General features: G+C 41.9%; 1 protein-coding gene across 2 annotated transcripts in view; it reads left to right on the top strand.

Moving 5' to 3' along the window:
- The window catches only part of BACH2 (BTB domain and CNC homolog 2), a 357645-nt gene that overhangs the window by 264503 nt on the left and 73688 nt on the right, over nt 1-19454 (top strand). For both annotated transcript variants that reach the window (XM_032274410.1, XM_032274409.1), the window contains exon 4: nt 4242-4496. In XM_032274410.1, coding sequence (XP_032130301.1) covers nt 4254-4496 — 243 coding nt within the window. In that variant the 5' untranslated portion in view covers nt 4242-4253. The remainder of the gene's footprint in view (nt 1-4241; nt 4497-19454) is intronic.

Here is a 19454-nt window from a genome sequence, read left to right on the forward strand (position 1 = left end):
TACTTTGGGAAGCCAAGGCAGGTGGATCACTCGAGGCCAGGAGTTTGAGACCAGCCTGACCAACGTGGTGAAACCCTGTCTCTACTAAAAATACAAAAATTGGCCAGGAAAGGTGGCTCACGCCTCTAATTCCAGCTACTGTGGAGGCTGAGATAGTAGAATCAGTTGAACTCGGGAGGTGGATGTTGCAGTGAGCCGAAATTGAACCACTGCAATCCAGCCGAGGTGACAGAGTGAGACTGTCTCAAAAACAAAATTAAAAGATTGCTGAAAAAAATTTTTAAAAAAATTTTTGAGACAGAATTTTGCTCTGTTGCCCAGGCTGGAGTGCAGTGCCTCAATCTTGGCTCACTGTAACCTTTGTCCCCTAAGTTCAAGCAATTCTCCTGCCTCAGCGTCATAAGTAGCTGGGATTACAGGCATACGCCACCACACCCAGCTAATTTTTGTATTTTTAGTAGAGATGGGATTTCAGCATGTTGGCCAGGCTGGTCTCAAACTCCTGACCTTAAGTGATCCACCTGCCTCGGTCTTCCAAAGTGCTGGCATTACAGGCGTGAGCCACCATGCCTGGCTGCTGAGAAAAATTTAAGATGACCTAAATAAATAGACTGTTCATGGGTCAGAAGATTCATTATTAAGATGGTAGTGCTTCTTGAATTCATCAATACATTCAAAACAATCTCAGTGAAAATTCCAGCAGACTATTTTGTAGAAATTGGCAAGCTAATTATAGAATGTATATGGAAATGCAGAGGATCAAAATAACTTCGAAAAAGAGCAAATCAAGACACTATGATAGTAATGTAAAAGTAGATATAGAGGCCAGGTACAGTGGCTCACATCTGTAATCCCAGCACTTTAGGAAGCTGAGGTAGGAGGATCACTTGATTCCAGGAGTTTGAGACTAGCCTAGGCAATATAGTGAGGCTTCATCTCTCCAAAATATATACATATATATTTTTTTCTTTCTTTCTTTCTTTTTCTTTCTTTCTTTCTTTCTTTTTTTTTTTTTTGGACACAGAGTCTTGCTTTGTTACCCAGGCTGGAGTGCAATGGCGCAATCTCAGCAAACCACAACCTCCATCTCCTGGGTTCAAGCTATTCTCCTGTCTCAGCAGCCTCCCAAACAGCTGGGATTACAGGTGCGCACCACCACACACAGCTAATTTTTTAATATTTTTAGTAGAGACGGGGTTTCACCATGTTGGCCAGGCTGGTCTCGAACTCCTGAGCTCAGGTGATCTACCCGCCTCAGCCTCCCAAAGTGCTGGGATTACAGGCATGAGCCACTGTACTCAGCCTACAAAAAAATATATATATATATATATTTTTTTTTTTTTGAGACGGAGTTTCGCTCTTGTTACCCAGGCTGGAGTGCAATGGCGCGATCTCGGCTCACCGCAACCTCCGCCTCCTGGGTTCAGGCAATTCTCCTGCCTCAGCCTCCTGAGTCGCTGGGATTACAGGTACGCACCACCATGCCCAGCTAATTTTTTGTACTTTTACTAGAGACAGGGTTTCACCATGTTGACCAGGATGGTCTCGATCTCTTGACCTCGTGATCCACCCGCCTCGGCCTCCCAAAGTGCTGGGATTGCAGGCTTGAGCCACCGCGCCCGGCCTAAAAAAATATTTTTAAATTAGCCAGATATGGTGATGCACGTCTGTAGTGCCAGCTACTGCTGTGAGCTATGATCATGCCATCGCACTCCAAAGTGATACCCTGTCTCCAAAATAACAAAAAAAAGTAGACAAACATAAAAATAGTAAAATACAGAGACCATAAATAGATTCACACATATATAAACAATTGATTTTCAATAAAAGTACAAAGGTAATTCGGGAGAGAAAAAAGTCTTTTTAACATTGCTGCTGGAACAATTGGATATTCATATGCAAAAGGAAAAAAAGAACCTCAGTCCGTACCTGTTACATATACAAAAATTAACTCAACATGGGCCATAGACCGAAATATAAGGGCTAAAAATATAACACTTATAGCAGAAAACATAGGAGAAAATCTTTATGACCTTGGTTTAGTTCTTTAGATAAGACACCAAAATGGTTTTTTGACTTCATTAAATAAAGACTTTCTGTCCTTTCAAAGACACTTTTAAGAGAAGGAAAAGACAAGCTACAGACTGGGGAAAAGTTTTTACAAATCACATATCTGATGAAGGACTTTTATTCAGAATATATAAAGAACCCTTAAAACTGAAAAATAAGAAAACAACCCAATTAAAAATTGGCAAAGAATCCAAATAGACATTTCTCCAAAGAAGATATCAGAGGTCAAATAAACACTTGAAAGATTCTCAACATCTTCAGGCACTAGAGAAAGCAAATTAAACCCAAAAAGAGATATAATATACCTATTACAATGTCCAAACTTAGAAAAACCGGCCATACCAGATGTTGGCAAGGATGTGAAAGAACTGGAACTCATAGACTGCTGGTGGAAATGTAAAATGTTATAACCACTTTAGAAAACAGTGGCAGACTCTTAAGAGTTATGCTTACATGTATTGGATGATACATTTTGCTCACAGGTATTTACCCAAGAGAAGTGAAAGCATATGTCCACACAAAGAATTGGACGTGAATGTTCACAGAAGCTTTATTTGTAAATAAATACTGGAAACAACCCAAATATCCACTAATACATGAATGAATTAAAAAATTATGCTATATTTATATGTAAATAATAAGTAATAAAGGAACAGATTTGATATATGCAGCAACATGTATGAATGGTAAAATAATTATGCTGAGTAAAAGAGTCAGACATAAAAGAATATGTAGTTTATGATTCCATTTATATGAAACTCTAGAAAATCCAGTGCCAGAAAGCTGGTCAGTCATTGCAGGAGTGTGGTACAGAGGGGCACAAGGGAGGAATTATTATAAGGGCCTTAAGGGTACTTTTGGTGTTGATGGATTTGTTCACTATCTTTATTGTGATGATGGTTTCACAGTTACATACATAACCAAAACATCAAATTGCTGACTATAAATATGTGCAGTTTATTGTATGTTAAAGCTGTTTAAAAAAAATAAAGCCAAAAAGAAAGTAGGACCCAATACTGGAATTCTTACTACTATAGTAAACATTACAGAAAAACTATGTAACTATATAAATTAATTATAGATACTGTATTTTAAAATACTTCAATGGGGCCAGGCACAGTGGTTCATGCCTGTAATCTCAGCACTTTGGGAGGCCGAGGCAGGTGAATCACCTGAGGTCAGGAGTTCAAGACTAGCCTGGCCAACATGGCGAAACCACGTCTCTACTAAAAATACAAAAATTAGCTGGGTGTGGTGGCACACACCTGTAATCTCAGCTACTCGGGAGGCTGAGGCAGGAGGATCACTTGAGGCGGAGTTTGCAGTGAGCTGAGATCGCACCATTGCACTCCAGCCTGGGCAACAAGAGCAAAACTCCATCTCAAAAAGGAAATACTTCCATGGTATTTGTTAAAGCAAAGAACCTTTTATAAAAGTAATCTTGACTGTTGAATGCATGTTTTTTCATGACTGCTGTTGTGATACATTGTGTTTCCTTAAAGTGGATATACATCAAGGTGGCTGGGATAACCACAACACAATTCCACATCTTTCCAAGAGCTAAGCAACTATAGCGTATGGTGATTGTGCTTTGCCTTGAAATGGCAGAGGGCAGATGCAATAGCTGACTCTACTGAGTCTTCAGTGTGCAGACAGTTTGGTTCACTTGTTAAATATGTATTGTTATTTGATATTTACTCTACTTGGCATCTCAGCCAAATTTCACCTTAGGAACTTACATGTACTTCATTTAGACAGCATACAAATACTTCAAAATGATTCATTTCCTCTTAACATAAATGTAAATTAGTCCTTGCATGGAGACTATTTGCATGTGAAGGTTCCTTTTCAGCCTTCTAACAATATTAGAACCACCAAGTTTTAAAATACCTATGTGTTTCAAATGTTTTAAGTGTTCTGTTAAAAGATCTGGCTTTGTTACCATGGGGTAAAAGAATGCAGTAAGTAGAAAGGATAAAGTCATCTGTGGAACTTGACTTTCCTGGTATGTTTCCTGAGCTCATTATACAGAGTAAGCATGTATGTGCTGATTGGCAGTTCTCCTCCTTCCCGCCATGCTTATGGCAGTGGGACACAGGGACCATGATGTTCTTTCTCACCTTCTCTCTCTGATCTGACAGCTGTGGTGACTCAGCCTTTCTTTCTTTCAGGGTGTGAACGGCATGTCTGTGGATGAGAAGCCTGACTCCCCCATGTATGTGTATGAGTCCACAGTTCACTGCACCAACATCCTCCTGGGCCTCAATGACCAGCGGAAAAAGGATATTCTCTGTGACGTGACTTTGATCGTGGAGAGGAAGGAGTTCCGGGCCCACCGGGCTGTGCTGGCCGCATGCAGTGAATACTTTTGGCAGGCGCTGGTCGGACAGACAAAAAATGACTTGGTGGTCAGCTTGCCTGAGGAGGTACGTACTTTGGTTTGTGTATTGAAGTGAATGTTTATTGACTTACAGAAAACTGGCTGAGTAGGAGCTAGAAGGTATACTAGATGCCATGTCACTACTCAGGAGCTGATGTCCAAGTCACTCACACGTTAGGTTTGTGGCATAGCTGGTTTCTATTTGATACACTTAAAGTCTCAGAGGCACAGAATATGAGTATCTTTCTTGAAGGGAAGTGAACCTCACCTGCGGCTCAGTAACTTGTAGTTTCTAGTTCACTTACACGTCAGGTTTTGAGTAGTTCAGCCTAAGTTTGTCACAGTCCTAGATGTGGGATCTGAATCATTGCTATGATTTCTGTGTTTCAGATGGTTTAAGGATTGCTAGATTTCCCTTGAGAGTAAAAAGTCGAAAGCATTCACAGCACCTTCTTTGCTTGGGGGAAAAATAAAAGCAACTAGTAATATTCACCGTTAATTTAGTAAGATTCTAAGAAGCATAAACTTGATTTTCTCACCATTGTTGAAAGCAGCCCACTCAGGTTTCTTAATTACTTCAGTGAGTGCGGTTATTTTGTCACTTTGGGGACACTAGTAGCTGGACCTGGTCTGTCCAGAGATGACTTTTAATTGGATGGTTTAAGTTGTAGCAACCCAAAAGATGGGCAGACCATTAAATGGTAACCCTTTGAACCATATATACACTTCCTCTTGGTTCATCATCCTGACTTTTGTCGTTCCTGTGGGGCTAAGGGTAATACTTTGTGTTCAGGGCAGAATCATTTCCTGTGCACCATCAGCACAGTGTGCAACTCTTGAGCCACCACCAACAGTTGCACAAGCTGTGTACTCTGTAACTCCCAGGAGTACAATTCACATCCATAGTTTTTGCAAATAGATTCCCTAGAGTTGTGTAGTGTTCCACTAAGCAGCTCTTCACAGCGATCTTAGGAGAAACCAAAGACCCCGTCACCCAGGTATGATGCTGATGGTTACAACCAGCATTCAGTCCCAGAGGTCACAAACCAGATGCCTTCAGGGGCCTGACAAATAATATAAATGAGTGAAGTAGGTTATATATAGGACAGTAGAAAGTGATGGGGCAATCACCTGCTCCACCAAAAGACAACTAAATTCAACATAAAAAAACAAATAAGAAGCCAGGTGCAGTAGAGTGCACCTGTAGCCCCAGCTACTCAGGAGGCTGAAGCAGCAAGATCCCTTGAGCCTAGGAGTTTGAGACAAGCCTGGGCAACATGGCAACACCCCAACTTAAAAAAGAAAACAATATTTTGGGAGGCCAGCGTGGGCGGATCATGAGGTCAGGAGTTTGAGACCAACCTGGCCAACATGGTGAATCCCTGTCTACTAAAGATACAAAAATTTAGCTGGGCATGGTGGCACGTGCCTGTAATCCTAGGTACTCGGGAGGCTGTGGCAGGAGAATTGCTTGAACCCAGGAGGCAGAGGTTGCAGTGACCTGAGATCACACTATTGCACTCCAGGCTGGGTGACAGGGCAACACTCTGTCTCAAGAAAGGAAAAAGAAAATAAAAGAAGAAAAAAGAAAATGATAATTAAAATGTTAAAACACTATTTGTGTTTGTCTATTTGACAGACAAACGAGATATGGGCAGTGGAGGAGCCATCAGATCTCAGTTCTTTGTTAAGCAACATCTCCTATTATCCCTGCTGAGCAGGAAAGCGGCCAGCTGATAAAAATGAGGCCAGATAAAAACTGGGCCAGGTGTAGCAGCTCACACCTGTCATCCTGGTACTTCAGGAGGCCAAAGCGGGAAGACCACTTGAGTCCCAGGAGTTCAAGACTATCCTGGGCAACATAGGGAGACCCCATCTCTACAAAAGATTTAAAAATAAACCAGATGTGGTGGCACACACTTGTTTCGGCTGCTGGGGAAGCTGAGCAGGGAGGATCACTTGAGCCCAGGAGGTCAAGGCTGCAAGTGAGCTGTGATCACACCAGTGCACTCCAGCCTGGGTGACAGAGTGAGACCATGTCTCAAAATAAAAAAAAAAAAAAAAAAATGAGGACTGCATATGCACTAGCATTTTCACATTTGTATCCTTATTACATACTCAACATAGAGTGCTCCATTACCACTCCTCATACCACTAGTTACATAGGTAGCTAGAGAGATCCCAACACTAGAAGCAAAAAAAGAGATCAGCTAAATGACATACTGGGACTGGGATAGGGAGTGGAGCACTGGGTACCAAGTAACAGGGGAAGGCCAAGGAATGGCAGCTGCAGTGTAGCCAGGGGATCCTGAGCTGGCCTTTCTTCAACTGCGCCGATGGGGACATATTTATCTAGCTGGCTTGCCATGAGGACTAGGTGAGATGATAATTACAAAAATTCACAGCACAGCCTTATCCTCTAGTAGGCATTTGACAAACATAAGTCCCTTTTTAAACACAGGGTCTTGCTCTGTTGCCCGGGTGTGACTGGAACTCTTGAGCTCAAGGGATCCTTTTGTTTTGAATTATTTATCAAAAATACAATACCAATACAATAAAATGTAAAGGAAACTGGGATATAAATGTATATGGTATAACCTTAAAGATTCTTTTTAGATAAAATCCCTGATAATTGCTTATTTCTATGACATTGGAAATGGCATTTTAAATGAGAGCCACACTGTATAGACATCACCCAAAAATCAAGTGAGAATTTGCTGTGTGTTCTCATATAAGTGGGAATTTGCTGTGTGTTGATTTTCTTTCTTTCTCCCCCTGTAAAATGGTTGTCATCCCTGCATCATCTACATCCTCCAAACCATTGAAACATTCTGGTTGCTCATGTTTCTGAAATCTTCAGGTAGAACTAGATCCTTATTGTTCTTATGAAATGCAAATTCATATTGTCAGTAATCCACCTCTAAGTATCTTGTTGATGCAACATGCAAGCCAGCCCCAGTGACATTTTCCTTTGAGGATCTGTCATTGTTTCTGAGGCCTCCTTTGAAGGGCCCTCCTGCTCTGCTCAGGGCACCTGCCTGTGGACCTGCGTGCTGGGCATCATTTTCCTCCGCTTGCTCTGTGCACACTGAAGTGTCCCTGCAGGCTCAATGGTAATTGTCACATGTAGCTCAGTGAATTATTTCATAGAATTTGAATTAAGGGGTAAATAAGCAAACATTCTAAACACTACCTTAGAAAGTAGCTGTCTGGAACTAATTGGCATTTAGTTCAGAAGATATAAGAAAAAGCATTAGATTAGCTCCTTGGAAATCTTTAAACCTCATCATAATCCTACCACCGAATTTGAATCAACTTTTGGCCCTGCCCTCCTCTTATTCACACTTGACCCATCTACACTCCCTTGACAGCCGCCGCTGTGCTCCTTAGGGGTCCAGCATGGCCAGGCCTGAGAGTTCCTCCTGGGAGCCTGAAACTTCTTAATGCAAACTGCCACTCCTCCGCCCCACTCCTCATCCACTTTTGGCCAAACCCAGATCTGGCCTCCAGCAACTGTCCACCCCAAATCCCATTTCCTGATGAGCCATGCCATTACTAGCACATGAGAGCCACTCAGAGCCCAGCATAGCCTCTAAACTGAAAGAGAGACAAAAATAGAGGGAGGCCTCTTTCTAGAAATCAAGGAATAATTGAATTACCTTGCTTTAAAAAAAAAAAAAAACCAATGACAGCCCCTAGGATTTCTAGGACTTGAGTGTTGGTTCCCCACTGAACAACACACCCAGGTAATTGTGTCAGCAGATAGTTGGAGATAAGCCACTGTACTTAGTACTTTCCTTATATAATAAAACAGATCATTCAATTTTATATGAGTGAGTGTATGTTGTGCTAAGAGATGAAGAGAAAGTAGTTGATGTGCCAAGCATTGCAGGCCGTTTTTCCACTGCTCATTAGCCTGACACCTCCTTAGCTATAGTCACAGAGGCCATTTCGGGCTGGATGCCAGCCGTGCCGGAAGTTGTATCATGACTTTGAAGTTCAGTCTTTTGGCATGTCAAGTTCAGAGGACAGGGATGGGATGTGCTTCCTTAGAAGATGCTCAGCCCACAGTAGGTTTGCACATCAACCCTATTCTTATGTGGCTGTTTGGCTCCCTCACAGAATGCTAAGGGAGGAGCGGCTGTCAAGAGGTTACTGCCAAGGCCTCACCACCTTTCTCTGGCTTGCTTCCTGTGTCCTTGTACCCTCTAGAGAAGGGGACAGGTTCATGCAGGGAACGGCTACAGGGTGGGGGTGAGTATGGCCCCTGCAGGTAGACCTTATGTTTTCTTCAGTATAAATAGATTTCAGGCTTGTGCTGGGTTGTGCTCTCTATCTTTTGCCTTCTCTCTCACTCAACATTTTGGGGCAAATCTCACTTTTCAGTGCTATACAAGAAAGAAAGCTGACCTAGAAGCATTCTAAAGAAAAGGCATTTGTTGTTAAGTCTTAACCACAGGGTGCAATAAAGAACATTCCTGCAGCAGTACTGCCAAGCACAGATGCCAACAAGGAAATTATGGAATCTTCTTGTCTGGAAGTTTTTAGAGGATATGAAAGCTGTTAATGTCTCAGGGATGGTTTAGGTTCAGTCTTTTAAGGAAGCAATAAGACAGCCAATGATTATCTTTGGGCAATCCATTCAGTATGTAATAGTACAGAAAGTACTTAATGCCACAGCATAGGATGACAGCAGCATTCTGAGCCTGAGAGTGAGTGCAAGGGAAGGTGAAGTTTTGGTGGGAAACAAGGGTGAAGTCTTTGGGAAGTGGCATGACCAGGATGAGAAGGGCAAAGCACTTAGCTAGCCCAGACCACAAAGCCTCACCCCTTTCACCTAAACAAAACTCTGAAGAAGACACTACCACTCTTTGCCTGAAAAAGAGTAATGGGCAGATTTTTTTTTAAACTAAGATCAGCAGCCATGAGGGGTTGGGAAAACCACACACTGGTCCTTGGTACCGCTGCATGTGAGATCTTCAGCAAACCAATCCACCTCTCTGGGTTTTGGTTTTCTCACTCATTGATTTATTTATTCAACAAATATTTATCAAAAGGAGGCCTCATTCTAGCTGCTAGGTGAACCTAGCTCACATTCCAGTGGGGAGAAGGAGGAAAGAGCAGAAATTAATCAGTGTTAAATATACTTTGTTAGATGCCATTGAGAAAAATAAAACAGAAAAGGGAGTTAGGTTATGAGTATTACAGTTTTAAAAAGTGATCCTCATAGGTGGGTGTTGAACGATGAGAACACATGGACACAGGGAGGGGAGCACTACACACTGGGTTCTGTTGGGGGGAAATAGGGGAGGGACAGTGGGGGGTGGGGAGCTGGGGAGAGAGAGCATGGGGAGAAATGCCAAATATAGGTGAAGGGGAGGAAGGCAGCAAATCACACTGCCACGTGTGTACCTATGCAACAATCTTGCATATTCTTCGCATGTTCTATCCCAAAACCTAAAATGCAATAAAAAATAAAATTAAATTAAAAACTCATCAACAAAAGCCTGTTTGAGGTTGTAACTTTTGAGGAGAGACCTGAAGTAGGCAAGGGAGCCGGCTATGCTGACGTCTAGGGAAAGAGTGAGCCAGGCAGGAGGAGTTGCAAGGAGGCTGGGTGGGTGGGGCATGTTTGCCACCCAGGAGCAGAGTGAGCCAAGGCAGGGTGGGAAGAGTTGAGTCAGAGAGGTAATGGGCCAGACTGTGCACCTTGTTGAGCACTTGGCCTTTTTTTTTGGAATGAGCTGGCCACTGGAGAATTTCACAGGTCATTTTGAGTGCCACATGAAATAGATTGAAAGAAGGCCTGGGCAGAAGCAGGGAAAAGACGCAAGAGGCTAAGATAATAACCCAGGTGTGACCTGACAGCCTAGACCAGGGCTATGGCAGTGATGTGGTGGTTGGTATCAGGTTCTGGTGATATTTTGAAGGTAGAGCTCGCGGGAATTTCTTATACGAGGTGGGAGAGAAAGAGAGGAGTCACAGATAACATCCAGGCTTGGGGCGTGAGCTATTGGAAGAATGCAGTTGGCATTAACTGAGATAGGTGAAGACTGAGAGGAGTAGGATTGGGGGCTGGGGTAGGATTGGGAGTTCTATTTTGTTGTTTGTTTGTTTGTTTGTTTGGAGACGGAGTCTCCCTCTCGCCCACACTGGAGTACAGTGGCACAATCTTGGCTCACTGCCACATCCACCTCCTGGGTTCAGGCAATTCTCCTGCCTCAGCCTCCCAAGTAGCTGGGATTACAGGTGTGTACCACCGCTCCCAGCTAATTTTTGTATTTTTAGTAGAGACGGGGTTTTGCCATGTTGGCCAGGCTGATCTCAAACTCCTGACCTCAAGTGATCCGCCTGCCTTGCCCTCCCAAAGTGAAGGGATTACAGGTGTGAGCCACCACACCTAGCCTTCTATTTTGTATATATTAAGTTTGGGATGCCTGTTCACATCTAAGGAAAGATGTCTAGTATGCAGTTGGGTTTACATGGCCAGAACTCATGGGACAAGTCTAGCCTGAAGATAAAAGTTGGTAACACCAGAATATTGGGAATACTGAAAGCAGCAAGACTACATACAATCACCAAGGAAGTGAGTAGAGATAGAAAGGCAAAGAAGTCCCAAGATTGAGCCTTGGGGCTCTCTCGAATTAACAGGTCGGGGATATGAAGAGGGGCCTTCAAGGTAGACCAAGAAGGAGCAAGCCTGAGGTGGGAGGAAAAGCAAGAAAGCATAGTGCGCACTAAGCCAGGTGAAGAAATCATTTCAAGGAGGAGAGAGCTGTCAACGAGGTCAAACGATGCTGACTGACAGCTAAGATGAAGGCCAAAAACTGACCATCAGGCAATTTGGAGGCCATTTGTGATTTCATTGAGCACTTTTGGGGGAGCAGTAGAAACAAAAACCAATTGGATTGTGTTCTAGAGAGAATGGGAAGAGAATGAGGCATTTTGAGTGAAAGGGAGCAGAGAAGTAAACCAGTATGGAGGGAAATGGTGTCAAAAGAGGTTTTATTTGGTTTTTCGTTTTATGTTGGAAGAAATCCCAGCATGTTTGCACTCTGTGGTAAGATTACCATTGCTAACCCACACCCAGTTTTTCTCTTTCCTAGATACGTAGAAAGACTGAATTTGTAATCAGGTATGCCATATGACTAGATGTAGCCAATGAAATGTGACATGAGGACTTTGCTCTGAGGCAGTCAAAAATAGGCATGAGCTCTTTATTCTTTGTCCCAGCTACTTAGCTGGTGTCGAAGGACTCTAGAGTGATGAAGCTGGAGCTTAGGTCCCTGAGTCACTGTTGGAAGAGAGCCAGCAAAAGCCATCTGACTCAAATCAGACTGACATGATGAGAAATAAACTTTTAGGTTAATTAAGCACGTAAGATTTGGTGTTTCTGGATATGAAGGCAATCTGGCTGCAACATCTGCCACCCCAGCATTGCCAGGTTGATTGGGCTGATCCAGCTGGCTAGGCCGGTGTCCCTTCCCTCCCTCACTGCTCCACGTGTGTCCCTCTGAAGCTACACACTTGGTCAAAGAGGACAACCTTCCCCAACAGAAGAGGTCCATTCTTCATTCACAGGTATACACGCATCTGCGCTCCCTGCTGGAAGCTCTGAAGATGTGGTGTTTTATTTGTTAACCATGGCAGAGCCTAACCTTTCCTAATGCCTGGGCTGAAGGGAAAGTTCCAAAAGAGAGAGAAAACTTGATGGTACAGGAGACAGAAGTCCAGTTGCCTTGAGTATTCAACAGAGGATGGGATCTACTAACCAAATGGTCAGACTCAACTTAATACATCACATCCTGAGCTGCTGAAAATGATGTACTGGGGCTGGTTGATCTCTGAGGTCCTAGCCTATGTCACACGGGTTTACAGTCCTTGAACTTGGCTAGCTTCCTACTTGAGGAAGAGAGAAGAAATCCTGTTGGTCAGGAAGAAAGGAGAGATGTTTGGTTTGAGAGGTAGGAAAAAGCCATGAAGATGGGAGACAAACTGGCCAGGAAGGGAGAGAACCACAGGACTCCAGAAGAGGTACAAGCTCAGTTCACTTACTTACTTTTGTGATTTTTCCCTGGCTTTTCAGAAAGGGCCTTACAGGCATTCCCAGGAGACAACAGCTAAAGGGCGGAAGAGACCCTTAAGATCACCTAGAAGACTGTCTGATCACCTAGAACATAGGCAGATCATGGCTCTTTAACCATGTCAGAAGGTGTTAAGATTTTGAGAAAATTGCTTCACATTTAATGACCGATTTCAATATGAGTATGCAGGGAGTAACAATGCTAGTTTCCAGTTTGACTTGCAGAGCTGCTGTTCAGATTAATGAAATGTGATGTGTTAAACTTCTTGGAAGGATGGTGCTATAGAAACAGTAGGTGTTATTATTCCCCTAAAAGGAAAGAACAGTCTTCTCTGATGAAATGGCTGTTACCTCAGAATCCTCATTAAAAGCTGTGGTGCAATCTTCCAAGTTGCGTTAGTAAGACTTGCCAGCAGATGAAAAAAAAGCAAATAAATAAGAAGTCAAAATATTTCAGGCAACTACTTGCTGGCAAGTGAGAAGTTTTCAAGTCCTAGAATCATGCTGATAATTTTGAGGTGCCTAAAGGCAGAACTTATTTATAGTAACTCCGAGGTGACGGCTAGCCCTGAAATGTGAGCCCCAGTCTTGGATGGAGGTGCAATAGGCAGCGCCCCAAAGGGGAGCTCATACTATTGTGACTCCATCCCTGGAGGCTGCAGCGCTGATATAGAGGGAGGGAAATCTAGTGTGAAAATAGCCACAGCAATAGCTAATTTTAAAACTGAGACACATAAGCTGTTTCCAAACCTCTTACATTTTTTAAATCCTGAGGCCAGTAAGCCCTATTTAAAGAAACTTATGCAGAAATGTGTTCCTCTTTTGGCATAGTAGTAGGAGTTGAGTAGACAAAAACCTAAGACATATCTAAAAATCATTTCAAGTGACCTGATTTCAAAGCCATTTTTAAGATTTCTTTTCACTATGCCTATTTATCCCTATCTGATGTAGGATGACCACAATAATCAACATGTTGAAATAGATGTATAATAAGGCCTCTGAGAGTAAACTTGTTTGCATCAAATTTTATAAAATTAGTTATTAGTATATCAATTTATTTTTAAACTTCTCTATATATGAACAAAATGTCCTTTATGTTTCTTTCTTTCTCCCATTATGGAGTCTCTTAGCTATTTCAATTAAAATTAATAATAGCTTTAAAGACAAAGTTGAGAGCTATAAAGTTCCTCACTTGATCAGTCATCGTAACTATTATTTTTGTCATAGTTAATCATAGAACCCGGGCCTTTACCAAGGTACTTAATTAAACTTTTAATTCATGATAAGAAGTTAAATAGCACTTGTGAGAGTTTTCAAAATTATTTCTACTTCCCATCCAGATTACACCCTACACCCTTGGGGGAAAAAAAAAGGTGTGACAGACATCATGGCTGTCAGCCAAGGGTATTGTAGGTCACACCAACACGAACTGGCAATGAGCCGTTGTCCAATTAGCATGGCTTCATCCTTGCAGAGTAATCACTCTTTGAGTAGATGGTTGAATCACTCATGATGTAGTGGTGCTTCACTTGAGCCAGTCCTTCTTAGAATAGGTTTCCTGTTCACTGTTAATACCTGTCCTCCTTTGCCAGTACAAGTGCAGGATCATTTAGGCTGAAAGCCAAACAGAAGAGAAACATTGATTATATATCTCATTTCTCTTGCTTCCTGAAAACTGAGATTGCAATTATACAGTGAAAGCACGGTGTGTTTTTTAAGTGAGTTACAAGAAAATACAGTTTCCACACCAAAATACTCAGAGCTGGGATCCAAGAATCGGTTTTTGTTCTTTCTTTTCTTTGGCAGCTTTAACATTTGGCACAAATCTGAGAATATCAATAAAGTTACCTAATAATCTTAATGGATTCTCATTCCATTCAAAACCTTGGAATGTCACCAAACGTTTTTAGGTTTCAACTCCATTGTTGGGGTGTTCATGACATTTCTGGTGGGTGTGCAGTTATAAAAGCAGACAGCTTTTGAAAGAGGCCCTTCTTATGGTGAGAACACCTGGAATCTTGGTTGGATAAGCTGTAAGCCAGGAAAATGATTCAGGAATTTTTTAATAAAATGGATCATACCCAGGCATTGGAGTGATGCATGGTTGTAAGTAAAAAAAAAAAAAGGAAAAAAGAAAGAAAGCTGTTCTTGAAAGCACAACGAAAGTAGAATAAAATTGTGGGCACTAATCAGTTAATACCTTTATTTTCTTGTTTGTTTGGATTCTGAACCAAATTACAGGCTAGAAAAAGGATTGGCTTGTTTTTCTTTAAGGACTGGAGAAGCAATTAAATAACAGCACTTCTGGTTTCCTAGGATCTCGGAAATGTTCTTTTTTCCCATTAACTTGGTACACATAGTAGAATTCATCACTTTGCTATAGACTCCTAAAATATGTTGACAGTCTCTGTAACTGACATTGGCACCACCTCCAAGCTAGCTAGTAATGCAGTGAGCTTTGCTGAGATGGACTTTCGTGTGCAGCCTGGCAAAGCCTGTTTGTGAAAAAGTTAATGCATTCCACACCCTGGGTGGGATGGAGCCAGGCCTCCAGCGTGAGCACATTTTTGACTGACTGGCAGCGAAGAGAAATACTGGCAGCTGTTCCCAAGCAAGGCCAAAAGTTGGCCAAGGGAGAAAAAAAAAATGCTGGGATTTAGCCAATGAAAGATTCCTGAGCTTAGAAGAAAATCAAAGGAAGGATACAGAAGGTCACAATTACAGGCTTCCAGCTTGTTGAAGGAACAACTATTTTATTTTATCTTCTGTTTTATAAAGGACAGTAGTAAATGTCATTGTTTCTCATTTTTTCATGATTATTTCTAAACCATCATTTTCTATTGATTTCTTTTTTTATTCTTTATATGCAAAACCCAATGGCAGATTATTCTTCCCGAAAGTGGTACACAGATGACATCATTCCTGGAGGCGCATTAGCAATCAGAACTGGGTAGAGCAGGGCAGGTCTGTGAGCGATGGCCACACACGTGGGTATCTCAAGCCAGGTTGAGTGGCACCAGTCAAATGGAAGGCTGTACATGGGTCACTTCGAAGATCTGTCCAGAGAAACCCTTCTGATGCCTCCCTGCTTATCAGTTCTTGTTTTATATGATAGTTAAGAAAAGAGAAGTGTAAGGGAAACAGGAAGTTAGTAAAAAGGCCAGGTGAACGGCTGCTAACAGACAGGACCCCCAAGGGTCTTGCTCTGTAAAGATGAACACTCTACTACCATGAGAGACATTCTTAATGTGTGCACTGTTTCTTTCCCACTGAATACCTTCATCTACATGGGATTATTCTTTGTGTTTCTTGTGTTTGCCAAGTGGATCTGTAGTAGCCCAAGAATTGAACTGTTTACAAATAGGAAGGTGGAAAGATTAAAAATGTGGAACACCCAGATTCAGGATAAGAACTTGATAGTTTTGGGAAGTCAGGGAAGATAACTAAAGATACTAAGGGAAGATCATTGAAGCATACTTTTCATAACTGAGCATTTTTTGGACGAGTTAAATCTGTTCAATTTACAAGGCGTTCATGTAGAGAAATGCAGTAACCTTTCAAAGTTCTGTTTAACAAAGTGTCTCCATGCCTCCTATTTAAGGCTGCTATAGTAGATGTTGACCAGATGTCTCACCACTGACAAGAAGAAATAGCATCTGAACTATACAGGAGGGATTTTCAACTATATTAAAGGAGGATTTTCTAACAGTGTAAGATGCTAGACATGGGAGAGAGGTACCAAAAAATACAGCATTATGTTCAGAGGCGCGTGCATGTGTGTGAGTGCCCATGCACGTGTGTGCTTAAAGCAGATGTTTCATAAGACAAGATGCTTAAGTACAACATTTCATAGAAGCAGAGGAGTGGACCACGGGACCCCATGGGTCACTTCTTTGGGTGATTAACTTCAAAATGTAAAGCAAGATTACCTCCTTCAAAGAACTTACAATATAGTTGAAGAATCAAAGGAAAACCATAGAAATCAAAGGTTAATGATTCAAGAGTATTCGTTGTAGATGGTAAGTTGAACTGGCAGTTGTTTGTGCTGCAGAGGTTCAGGTGGAGGGGAGGACAGGATTTTTCTTCCATCTCTTTCATGAAGTTTATCTCAGCTAAAATCAACACTCCCAGGATGGACAGGACTTCACTAGGGAGCAAGTGGGGAGAGACCCTTCAGGAGAGGACACTGGTGTGGCAAAGACTGAAAAAGAGGTACTCACAGGACTTTGAGGAGGCAGCTTTGATCATCACAAGTGGGAGAATTGGCGAATAATTCAAGATATGGTCTCACCACACGGGGCCTTACTGTGAAAGAGTAAAATTTAGACAAAAGAATTATACTTGACCAGGTAAGCAATAGGAATTCGTGAAACATTGTGAACCAAGACGTGACACAGTAAAAAACATTGTAAGGAGTATCTGTCTAGCAGTGGAACCCATGTTGGATGACAACAACAAGCCACGACAGACAGAGCACAGTCAGGAGACACATCCTGGCCTGGTATAGGTGAGGAAGGTCTGCCTGCATCTGGGTGAAGAACCGGGAGAATGAGGCAGCCTTTCCGAGATAGCATGAAATTGTGTAGGGAGCACATGGGTGGGGAAAGAGGCCATCAAGATGGCCTTGATGTGTATCTATAGTGTTTTACATGTGCCTAAGACTCTGAGATCGCAGAGCTGAAGATGCAGATAGGAGGAACACCAGCACAGGCAATGACTGGAAACACTAGAAACTGCTGACACCTTTGAGAAACAGAAAAAAAAGAGGGGGTAGGGGCTGAGATTGAGCTCCAGCACTTATGCTCCGTGGCTGGTTCCTCCACTAAGAACAAGAAGCTAAGGTTTACTCTGAATTGCTGGTGTTAAATTTATCTTTATTTATTTGGAACATATTTAAGCCCCAACAGTTTCTCAGACCGAGGATACATGCAGAGTTGCTCCCTAAATTAACCTTTTAAGGGGTATGCCTCGCCTCCCAAGTGATATTGCAAGCATCAACTCTTATTTAGCGTGGCTGAGTACAACATCCTGCAAGGGGATGCTAAATTTCTAAAGGACAAAGACCTTGTTCTCAAAGCTATTTGTAATCTAGTGCCACATGTTTGTTTAAGTGCCATGAATAAATTCAGGTACAGGCGATCGATCACTCGGGATTAAAGTCATTAAGGTGAATGTTTGATGGACACTGGTATTATACCAAAACGACACAAGCAGAAACCAAATAACATCACACACACACTTTTCTTGTCACAAGGGAACAGTCAGAACTGTACACTAAAGGATCAGACTGTCTTAACACTTACCCAGGCAGGGGTCAATCTGAGCATAACTCCTGGTGGGTCAGCCAAGTGTTAGGTGTCCTCTGATCCAAATATTCATGAAATACACACCATCCCCACTGATGTAGTCAGTATATGCGTTGACCTCATAAAGATTTGAGATAAAAATGTGAGAGGAAAATAAAGGATTAGAGGAACAAGCTTACCAACACCATGAGGAAGCAAATGGACAAATCTTGCAGGTGTGGGAGGATGAAAGTAATTCTACAGGACAATTTCTTACAGGCCTGATTTCTTCAATAAGTCAGTGACATGAAAATAGACTCTGCTAAGTTAAACAAGATTTAAGGGCTTTAAAAACCAGATGTAATCCATAGTCCTGGAGTGGTTACTGGTTTTGCACAAACTGGTTATAAAGAACTTTGGGGCAGGGGAAACTGGAGAAACTCAAATATCCAAGTAGTTGATGAAAGATGATGAACAGAGAAAGTGGATGGAGGAACGGTATGCTCAATATGATCTCGCTGTGGTTAAAAATACAAATGTGAGTGCATGTGGTGTGTACACACCAAGAGCCATGAGAACATGTGCAAAGTAAAATTTCACCTGGGTGACCTGTGAATGGTGGAAATGTAATGGATTTCTTTTTCTTTGTCTGCATTTTTTAATTTCTTACAGTGTACATTTCTGTAATGATGAAAGGGTTATTTAAATAGGTAGGTGGATGGAAGGGAAGGAAGATGAGATAAAGTATGGGGCATAGTACTGGAAAAATGAAACTCTGCAGTGTGGCTTTGCTTGTGATTTAAAGGTTCTGTATGCCCCATGGGATTTCTCCCTAAAGCCACCAGTGGGACCCAAGGGGACCAGTGCTTCCTGGTACCTTCTGTCCAACTCACGGCTCTTCATTCTTCTAAGAACGAAAGTCCTCAACTTTGGCTGAATGGGCTTTCACTCACAGCCTCATTGGCTAAATGAAAATCCAAGAAGCAACAAAGGGACTCAATTAGATTTCTTCCATTTCCTTCTAATTTAAAGTTAGAAGACCTTTTTCCATATTTAAATTTGCCTCAACCTTTGAAATCTACAGATGCCTTTGCATTCCTGTATGTTTTCAGTAGTTATGTCTCTGGAAATGATTAGTGTCATTTTCAGTGGGAATAACTCACATGTTTTTCCAAGTATCTGACTCTGCGTATCCTCAGACAAGCAAGGAAATTCTTTTCTTCTAGTCAAATCTTGTGTAACTGTGAAGGAAGCAGGGGGTATGAAGAAAGGGTGTCTCTCCTTTCCCTTGATATACACATACCAAAGCTAAAGAAAATAAGAGTCCGCTCATGGGTATTTTCAAACAAATATAAATATCTCTAAGCATGTGCTTTAGGAAGCCACTCAACAAGCATAATGTACACTTTAGGCTCTGGTGGAATATGGAATATTTCCAAGTAGCTGTGTCTTCAAGAATATATCAGAATGTTGAGCAGGAGGGACATGTTTTCATATTAATCAGATGAATGATGACATTTTAAAAACTAATAGTAAAAGAGGCCATTTCTATCTTCAGCTGGGTTTTATAAAAAATAAGATGTTTACCTTCTGAGCCAGTTTCAAGTATAAAATAGAGGGAAAAAAATTTTTTTAA

Source organism: Sapajus apella, unplaced genomic scaffold, assembly GCF_009761245.1.
Source record: "Sapajus apella isolate SASKATOON/1434 unplaced genomic scaffold, GSC_monkey_1.0 scaffold6, whole genome shotgun sequence".
In the NCBI taxonomy this organism is placed as follows: domain Eukaryota; kingdom Metazoa; phylum Chordata; class Mammalia; order Primates; family Cebidae; genus Sapajus; species Sapajus apella.